General features: G+C 40.7%; 1 protein-coding gene across 1 annotated transcript in view; it reads left to right on the top strand.

Annotated features, from left to right (window-relative positions):
• The first annotated feature begins 1,716 nt into the window (after positions 1–1,716).
• Positions 1,717–10,034, top strand: part of WDR27 (WD repeat domain 27) — a 96,066-nt gene continuing 87,748 nt past the window's right edge. Inside the window, exons 1-8 of the mRNA XM_030498998.1 lie at positions 1,717–1,993; positions 2,871–3,012; positions 4,872–4,996; positions 5,465–5,578; positions 6,204–6,255; positions 7,341–7,411; positions 8,291–8,405; positions 9,821–9,953. Coding sequence (XP_030354858.1) covers positions 1,811–1,993; positions 2,871–3,012; positions 4,872–4,996; positions 5,465–5,578; positions 6,204–6,255; positions 7,341–7,411; positions 8,291–8,405; positions 9,821–9,953 — 935 coding nt within the window. The 5' untranslated portion in view covers positions 1,717–1,810. The remainder of the gene's footprint in view (positions 1,994–2,870; positions 3,013–4,871; positions 4,997–5,464; positions 5,579–6,203; positions 6,256–7,340; positions 7,412–8,290; positions 8,406–9,820; positions 9,954–10,034) is intronic.

Here is a 10,034-nt window from a genome sequence, read left to right as displayed (position 1 = left end):
TAGCATGTTTCAGAACAAGCTCTTTACTCCTAGGGGTTGTTTGCCTGTCTGAACAACACTTTTTTTTTCCATATCAGCATTTATCTTTCTATACTGATGACTAAACTGTCATGACACATTCATGACTGTATCACTCATGAAAACTGTCATCAGCAAATTACAATTTAATTTTTCTCTAGTATTCTTATCCATGAGTCACAGTTCAGAAAAGACACAATGTCATATGCAGTGCATTGAGTTACTGCTCTGCAGATGGTGCTCAGTACAGTGTTTTTATCCAAATTCATAAGGACACGTGAAAGAGAATTTGGACAGGTATTTTCTCCAGGCAAAACTAATACAAGGAGGTTGTATTGTCAATGATAATATTATATTAGGTGGTCATACAGTGCAAAAATGCTTGTACTGTTAATTACAGACAAACACAAGAAAGACATTCCTGTAGAAAGTATCTGTTTGAAATGCAGTTGAGGTGGATGCTGAGTCTGCAGATTGACCTGCATCAAAATGGTTTAAGTTGGTGGATCAAAAACTTGATCATAGAATCATAACTTGGGATGAAAGGGACCTCCAGATTCCTTCAGTCCAACTTCCTGTTAAAAACAGGTGTAATTACTGTTCAAAACAGGTCTAATTAAACAGGTTGCTCAAGGCCATGTCCATGTGACTCTTGGACAACTCCAGGGATAGAGATCCCTCTCTATCAGAAACTTGTTTGAATAGTCAACCACTCTCATGGTATTTAAAATAAATAAATAAAAATTCCTGACATCTAATTGGATTTTCCCAGGTTCCAGCTTGTCTTACCACTGAGTGCCTCTGAAAAGAGTCTAGCTCCAACTTCTCTGCATCCTCGAATTATGTAGCTGTAGGGAATGGTAAGGTCTCTTCTCCAGGCTGAAGGATGCAGTTGGCTGAGAGGTGGCTCATACTCAGCTTGCCCAGCAGGATCTTTGGATCATTTTCTGCAGAGCTGCTTCCCAGACAGCCAACCTCCAGCCTGCCCTCTTGCATGGGGTTACTCTGTGTCAGATGCAGGACCCTGCACTTACTCTTGTTGTACTCCATGAGATTGTCAGCAATTTCTCCTGCCCGATGAGTCCCTCTGTCAGATAGCCCTGCCCACCACCTTGGTGACTGCTCCCCATCACCCACAAACTTGTTGAGAGCAAGAGGTTTGTTTTTCTTCTCAGTGATGCTGCTCCACACACTGTCATGGGCTGGTTCATGCTGCACTGAGTGCATCGAAGAACCACACAATGGTTTGGGTAGGAAGGGACCTTAAAGCTCATCCAGTTCCAACCCCCTGCCACAGGCAGAGAGACCTTCCACTAGACCAGGCTGCTCCAAGCCCCGTTCAGCCTGGCCTTGAACACTGCCAGGGATGGGGCAGCCACAGCTTCTCTGGGCACCCTGTGCCAGTGTCTCACCGCCCTCATAGTAAAGAACTTCTTCCTAACGTCTAATCTAAATCTCCCCTCTTTCAGTTTAAAGCCATTCCGCCCTGTTCTATCCCTACGTGTCGCTGTAAAAAGGACAGTTGCCCAGGCAAGGGCAACTCCGCGGGCGACGGAGGTTTTGTCCCGCTCGGCGACCCGTCGGCAGCGCCGCTGCCCTGGTTACGGGCCGACCGTTGTGCGGCGGGGCCGGTGGGGCGGAGCCTGCTTGTGCCGTGCGGGGGGGCGCGGAGCGGGGCGGGCCCCTCCGCCTCCCCGCGTAAGGGTGCCGCTACCAGGGGGTCAGGACGCAGCCGGTGGGGCCAGTCCGGTCCGGTGTGGTGTCCCGCCGCGGCGCCTGTTCCAGCCGCAGGATGGAAGGCGACCGGGACGGACGTTCTTGTGGAGGAAGCTGCGATCCTGACGTTGTCTGCGAAAAACAGTTGTTCAGGTCCGAACTGTCAGAGTCCCTCGTTCAGCTGGCGTGTAGCCACCATCACAGCGCTTTCCCTTTGAATCGAAATGAGTTATGCATCTGGAATACAGCGACTGCTCAGGTAAACCCAGAACACATCCCTCCACAGGCTATTTCAGAAGAAGACTCTTTATTCCTCTTAAGGAAGGTATAAACAAAATATCTGGGGGTAGTGTAGGAGTGAGGGTTTGACTCTAATGCTGTGAAGAGACTAGCATTTGTTGCAATCTTTGTTCTTGTGTTGAGAATAATGTGAACTGTGGTGGCTGGCAGCTAAACCACCACCCAGTCTCCTGCTCACTCCTTCCCGGCGGGCTTGGAGGGAGAATCAGGCAGGCAAAAGTGAGAAGTCATGCGCCCCCACGATGAACTAAAGAAGATAGTATAACGAGTGAAGGAAAGAGGAAAAAAGAAGTGATACAAAGGCAATCGCTCACCACCTCCTACAGGCAGACCAATCCCCATACAGGTTTCAAGCAATGGCCGCCCTAGAAGACAACTCCCCTCCTGCCCTCAACACCACCTTTATCTAATACCCCAGTTTTATTGCTGAGCACAACATCTTATCATGGGGAATATCCCTTTGCCAGTTTGGGTCAGCTGTTAAAGCCATGTTCCCTCCCTCTCCCCCATTTACTGGGGCAGTTTGGGGCTGAGACAGTGTGGGAAAAGAGAAAGCCTTCATAAAGTCTTCATGCTGTGCAACAGCCAAAGCACTGTTTCAGGCTATCAGCAGGTTTCATCACAAAATCCAAAGCACTGCACCATGCAAGCTTCTGTGGAGAAAGTGAACTCCATCCCAGCCAAACCCTGTACACTGCAGCTGATTAAGTGGGTTTGAAACAATAAATAGTTGTTGTCTTGTTAATTGCATGTATATGATCCATTTGTCATTTTGTATTGGTCATAACCTTTTTTTGAGGTGACTCACTTAACTCTTCTTTATCTGCATTTGTCAGCCATTACTTTTGTCAGGACATGATTACTCAATTTCTGCATTGTCATTTGGAAGTAAAATCAACCCACTTTGTATCTGCTCTGCTTCTCGTGAACGTGTGATAGTGTGGAACCTTGATGAATGCACACAGAAGGTGCAAGAAGGTAGAGTACTGTTTATATAATCTATACATGTTGTATACATAAAAAAGACATGCAGAAGCAGTCACTCACCACCTCCTACAAACAGACCAAGGCCCAGCCAGTCTCTGAGCAACGACCCCCCAACACCTCCTTTACTTCCAGTACTACTTGTATAAAAAGACGGTTATTTCTGAGGAGCACTTCTTAACCACTCAGATTCAGCAGCCCTAGCACCAATAAAGAGTGCTTATTTCTCTGCTGCTCCTCTCCGGCAGTGCCATGCCCTGTCAGGGCAGCGGTCCAGCTGGCCTGCTCACCATACCGTCTGGAAGGGCCCTCATGGGCGGTGCAACCCCACGGTGGACACCGTGCAGGGCCAGGGCGGCCCCGGAAGCTGGCCGAGGTGCTGGGCCGGAGCAAGGGAGTGCTGGAGACCTCGGGAAAAGGCAGGGGAGAAGTTCTGCCACTGTGGAATAACACGGATGGGAAAAAAGTTAACCACAGTAGCACTGCGTAACTAAACATAGAATGCCAGAATAACCAAATGCTGCCTTTTCGGGAATATCTGTGAACTAGCGTTTTACATCCTGCTTTGCCTCTCCTTCTACCTCTGTCTGGAACACTGGTGTGTGTGTGTGAACAATGCAAGGATTTGGGAGGAGAATGCGCGCGTGAGAGTTGTGATGGCATTATGCAAAGAAAGCAGAAGTTCTAGTATCCTGACTACTGTCTTGGTTTGGAGCCTCAGCCAATGGAGTTAGATTCTAGGGAGCAGTGCTAACCCTGCTTCAAGCTTAAATTGATTGGAAAGTAGTGGAATACTGAAAAACAAAGAAAAGGAGCAAGACCCCCAGAGTCATGTGTAGTTTTAGTGCAGAGACTTTAGAAAGCCAGATTCTCTGCTTCTGGACTTCTCTCTTTTTTCTGTCTGCAAGCTTTTCAGCAGATTCTGTAGAGTCTTTTTTTCCCCCAGACTGTATTCTGCACAGTCTTGACATGTTTTCTCTGACCATATTCTTAACAACTGTATCAAGGTGTTTGATCCATCTCTCCATTCTGCTAGTTCTTGACACATTAATCAGCTGTAGAAACACTCAATAGCATCTAGAATGAAACCTATAAAAGGACACCTATAGCTGTTGTGCCTGTATCCTAGTTAATTTGTTGCCTACAAAATCCTAAAATTTAATGAGATGTCCAAAACCTTCTCACGCTCTTAAAGATAGCATCATCAAACAGAGAACTGCAGAAACCAGGCTGCTTGAAGCAGTGAGATAACCAGAATGAAATTGTGAAAAGAGAGATGAAACATGAGCCTGTTCTCAAAGCTAGACTTACCATCTGACCCTGTAATGATATTTAGTGGTGTATTTCCTCTTTCATCCCACAGAGGAATTAAAACCAGGAGAAGGAAAGTCCCCCTTGCTTGATGGCCGAATGTCTGGGATATTGTCCTGGAAGAAGTATTTTTCAAACTCCTGTTTTCCTGGGCTTCAGTCATTTTATATGATGACACCAGTCAGGATTTCTTGCCTTCAAAATGAACATGGCACTACTGGATTCCTTGGGCACATAACCCTACTCCAAAACTCCTGTCCCTGGCAGTCTTCTGTGGAAGTATGATTTGATGGGCACACCTATTATTAGTGTTTCAAAGAGTACCACATCATGTCTAGGCAACAAGACAGATGGAGGAATCTTGCTGGGGCACAGTTCTGTGCTTTGCTTTCCAATAGGCTGGCACAATAAAGCTGTGGGTTGTTCTGTAAAGCTTCCTGACAGACACTGAGACAGCACTGTGGTTAGACAAAAGTTTCTAAGAATCTCACTGCATCAGAGTTATATTTCACTGAGTCTCATTAACGATGAAATTGCTGCAGGGTTAACACCTCGAGGGATTGTTATTGGAACTCTTTTGGGAATGGTGCTTCATGTAAGATTTAGTCCAGATGATCAACAAGTGGCAGTATGTGCTGGAAATCAGATCTACATGTTAAGTGCAAAGGTGAGATGCCATTCTTTGTAGATATGGTGCTGGTATTTTTTTAACTTACTTTCAAATAAAATCATGATACAGAAATGTTAGTATAATTAAGCAAAAGCATTCATTTCTCTCACATAGATGACAATAAGTATGAACTAATGCTTCATAATGCATCATACACCAGATAGAAGACTAGATTAAAAAATTGAAATGAAATGGTATCACAGTAACTTACAAGAAGAAAACATTCTGAGGACATCTGAAAAGTTACTCCTGTATCATTCATTCTGAAGAAGGAAGTGTAAATGTGTGATCGTTTTGCCAGCAGGATGATATACAGGGCTGCAGTTTCAATAAGAAAAATCTATTGAAATAATATTTTGGATCCAAATCTGACAAATTTTAGAACAGTGATTAATTATTAAAACATTTAACCAATTGTAATTTTTAGTTTGAAATATAATCCGTTTTTATTTTGACTTATCACAGAAGGAAGCTATACTAGCTGAATTGGATGGCCACCTGGCTCCAGTGACTGCTGCTGAGTTTTGCACATGGGAGAAAAGTATGCTTATATCAGTGTCAGAAGACAGAACCTTTAAGGCAAGGAAATTGTAGAGTTGTGCTTTAAAAAAACAGGGACTGTCTCGCTGTGATTTTTTCAATCCCAGCTGTGATAACTATAATAATGTAGGGAAAGTATTTGTGGGGAAGGCGGCTTATAGAAGTAACAACATGAGAGGAAAAAATTGGTTTTATTTAGCTTTCTTAATTGACTGTTAAGCATAGAATTCATCACTTAGTCATGTTAATAATGAAAGCTGACTTAAATGTGGGTCTATAGATCATAATAACTACTGTTATTATTAGTAATGACCTCTTATTCCTGAGCTCAATATGAAAACTGTGAAATTATGCAAGGTCCCTGTGTGAAATTTAGAACCAGTTCAAGTATGTATTTTCATTAATTTAGCTTCAGTCACCTAAGCAAAGACGGAAAGTATTTTAAGTACTTTGTGTATCCATACCAGGTGAGTTTCACCTTTTCACTATGGATATTTATCAATTAAACAAAGCTCTGTGTAGTTAGAAAAGCTGAAAGAAATCCTTACCATATCGCATGACTTTTAGTGGCTGCATTTCTCCGTTTTCACCACATGATGGCTTTTGACGTTTGTTTTCCTTAAAGATCTAAGTAGTTGACTATATTTATTTTTTTTTTCTAAAGGTGTGGGACTATGCTACCGGCCAGTTAATACATCAGTCAGGAGTATTAACAGGTAAGCTTTATTTTTATATATACTTTTTCATAGCAAAAAATTCCTTTCCCTAAACAATAACACACAATTATTATAGAAGTATTTAGCTGATTTAGTGCAAATAAGTCTAGTAGACTAGGTAGTAGTAAGCATATCCTTTAAAGCCAGTAGTAAATATATTTTCCTTTAATGTGTACTTCTGGTTAGATAGTTTTAGTGTACTTTTGTAAACAGCTCTTTTTGTACAGGGTGTGCATGTAACTGTTGCCATTTTACTGAGATGAGCAAATGGAGCTCTTGTTTTGTAGGTACAGTTCCACTCTCTGAGTACTATGTGCTTGTTTTCTTTCTAGTTTTATATATGACATAGAAAGAAATACTATGCCATACGTAGATTTATTAGCAGTGTCTGCAGCTGATGGGATATGTTGATTTTAAAGGTGAAAGATACTTTTGCGGCAAGATGAGAGCAAAAGGAGAGAAGAGAAAGAGGAAGTGCAGCAGGGCTTCCTCCTCCAATAGTACTTTCCCTATAAGAAACATATAGTTTTCAATGGGACTTGGTTCAACTCCCCTTTGATTGTTCCTGATTGTGGTGCTACTAGTGGTTATTGGAGCACGCTCTTGGGGCACGAGCTGTGAGGAGACTGGTAGTTAGGCTTTGTGCATATGTATTATTGAACTGTCTCATGTAAACTAAAAGCTAAAACCACATGGTAGGAAAGGAGAAAAGAAGGAGTGATTCTCCTCCCCTGGTTGCCTGTGGCAGTCGCTTCCCTTGAAAACCTGCCCCACCTGCAATCAGGGTTTGCAGGTGCAAGGCCATCAGAGTAACAGCATGAGAATGAGAGAAAACTGCCGCATGGGGCTCTGAAAACCATGCCACAGCACCTTGGGTGAAAGGCTGCAGAAAATGGCATTGTGGGTGAACAGCAGGCTGCAGACCTGTAAATGGAAAGCCCTTAGCCATACAAAGTATTGTACAACCATAAGAATTGCAGTAAGGGTTTTTTTCCCACTTACTTTTATAAATAAGAGGATTCAATTTGAATTGCATATCTGATTTGTGTCTACTCTGGAGATAATTTTATCTTTTTTTGAACCAGCATTTCCTTTGCTAAGTCTGCTAGTTGATGAAGAAAATAAACAGATTATCACTGGATGTTCTGAGGGACAGGTGAGAATTACCCATAAAATACTCTGTCAAAACAATCATCTATTGTTAATGTATCTGTTGATAAAAAAGCTTCACAGTCTGCATATTTGCTTTGAATTGTTAAAACAGTTATTTTAGGAAGTATAATTCAATGCTTTAAGCACAAATCATATATGGTATATAAGACTTCTGTTGCAAAATGGAAACTTTTTCCTGAAAACCAGGGAAGTGTTTAAGAGCACAGTCAGTGATTATATAAGAAGAGTACACTGTGAGGCTATATATATGTCTTTCAAAGTAAAAAGGGTGAAAAATAGGATTCTTCTGTTCTGGCCAAGGAATGAAACACATGACAATAAATGGAAAAGACTATGATTTCAGCATGTTGAAATTCTAATAAAAATGTGATAAATTTGAACATGTATTTTACCTGCTCTTTAATTTAATGTTAAGAATATATTTACATAAGATTTTCCAGTTGCTTTCCTTCAGTGTTATTGTTCAGTGAATTGTGAAGAAAGTTAAAGATTTAACTATAGTGCTGCCTAAAACCAAAGAGGTATAAATGAAATTAATGTACATGACTCACTGGGCAATTACATGCAGGTTACTTGTGGTTTTTAATGTGGGAAATAGTCTATGAGGCTTTTTTTTCGAAGACATAAATGTGGGAATTAGATGTGCTGTTCGAATTGATAATGGCTGCTTTTGCTAATATTGAATATATCCTTTAATAATCTTAGAAATGAATGTAAGTGAATTTTGGGTCCAAGATGAGATTCCAGATACAAAAATTCAACAGCTTTGTAGCTTTACATATTGGACCTTTAGTTGGTATTCATGTAAGCTTTATGTTTACTGTCAAAAGGTTATAGCAATTGCTTTTTCTTTTTCTTGCAGCTTTGGATCTTCAGTTTAATCAGTGATCATAATTACCGTTGCGTAACACATATCAACTTAAAGAAAAAGCAAGAGAAATTCTATAATGAAGTCTTGAAATCTGGAAAAGAAATAGGTAGCACAGTGTTTTTTGAATGCTGTTTATGGTATAGGCTAGTTGTTATTGGCTAGTGAGTGTATGCTTTTCATACAATGAGAATTTATTGTAAGTGATAGAGTTATGAGTCTCAGACTGTGGCATGGAATTCTTACTGAAGCTGATGTGAAGTTGGGTATTGGCATATCTGGAAAGAATTATGTGACATATCTGGAAAGAATTATGCTTGTATGCGTGTAATAAAATCTTGACTAATGCATCTGCTTATAAGACATTGAGAATGTGAACTATTAAGTACTTGGTTTTTACTGAATTCATTGGCCAAGACTTTAGTGAGAACAGAATGGGTGCCTAAAAATGAATCTGCTGTCTAAGTGTCTAAAGTATCATTTCTCAGTTACCTTTGATAATTCTAGGAATCTTTCTTTCTTTCTTTCTTCTTTTTTTTAAATCCATACTAGTGCCTCCATGATATGATATTTCTCTGGCTGTGGTATTTCCAGTGTTATAACACAGAGTACTTATAAATCTTAGAAGACCGCACTTGGTCACCTCAGCAAGGTGATTCCATGTTCCCATATGAGGCATTCAGACTATCTGCATCCCAGCTGAAGCAAGATGAGGTCCTCCCAAAGGCAAGCAAGAGGAAGCTTTCTTTAGGGAGAGATCTGGTTTCCCTCGCTTGCTCTTTTTCTAGCTTCAATGACTTGTGTTCTTAGATGCCTAAGTGCCACTTAGATGCCTTAGTGGTCCAGCTTCAATAATTCTAATGAGAAAGACTGCTACATTTCTTGTTATTCTTTAAAATATATGGATGGCACTTTCATCTTTGGATGTTTGAAAGAGGGTGATATAGTGTCTGTGCCTAATGATGAATTCAGTGCTAGTCGTTCCTAGGTGTTAACTGCGTGTGCATAATGGATTGGAGACTTCTTGGGAGGGTGAAACGGAGGTGGCTTTCCATCTTGGTTTTGGATTATGTTATAACTTTAGGGTCAAGGGAATTTTTCAGACTAAGTGGAAAGTTACCCAGCATATTTAACAGTTGTTAGAATATGGCTTTCAGAGCCACTTTTTGATATGGACACATCTGAATTCTGCCAACTCCTTTTCAGTCCGTAAGTAGGCTCTTTAGATTTTTATATCTAGGTATCTGAAAGAAGACTGTACTAAAAATAACATAATAATGAGGTAAGATATTTCAAGAGGGCTGTCTTAGGCTATATCAATTATTGAAATAGAAACTTCTGGAGTGTAGAGTTAGTTCATGCTACCTTATTACTTTAAAACTTTATTTATAGTAATTCATTTATCTATTTATTTATAGTACTATATTTATTTATAGTACTCTATTACTTCAAATTCTCTGTTAAATCCTGTTTCCCTTATTTCATGGTTTTTCGATAGCTAGTGTTGTTGATTGTATTTCTTAGGTGAAGGGCAAAATACTTCCAAGCTTTGCAAAACAAAAACCATGAGACCAGAAGGATCAGTGGAAACATCATTGCCTATCCTCTTAATTGAACACTGTGACTTTTTAGTGTGTTTCCATAATGAAGAAAACATGTAAGTCCCTTAAAATACCACCAAATATTTGGATGAAATCTATTCCTAGGAGTTCCTATTGGTTCTTGGATTATTTTCACC

This window comes from Strigops habroptila, chromosome 10, assembly GCF_004027225.2.
Source record: "Strigops habroptila isolate Jane chromosome 10, bStrHab1.2.pri, whole genome shotgun sequence".
NCBI classification, from domain to species: Eukaryota; Metazoa; Chordata; class Aves; order Psittaciformes; family Psittacidae; genus Strigops; species Strigops habroptila.
The sequence above is the reverse complement of the archived record's forward strand: the minus strand, read 5'-3'. Positions and strand labels throughout refer to the sequence as shown.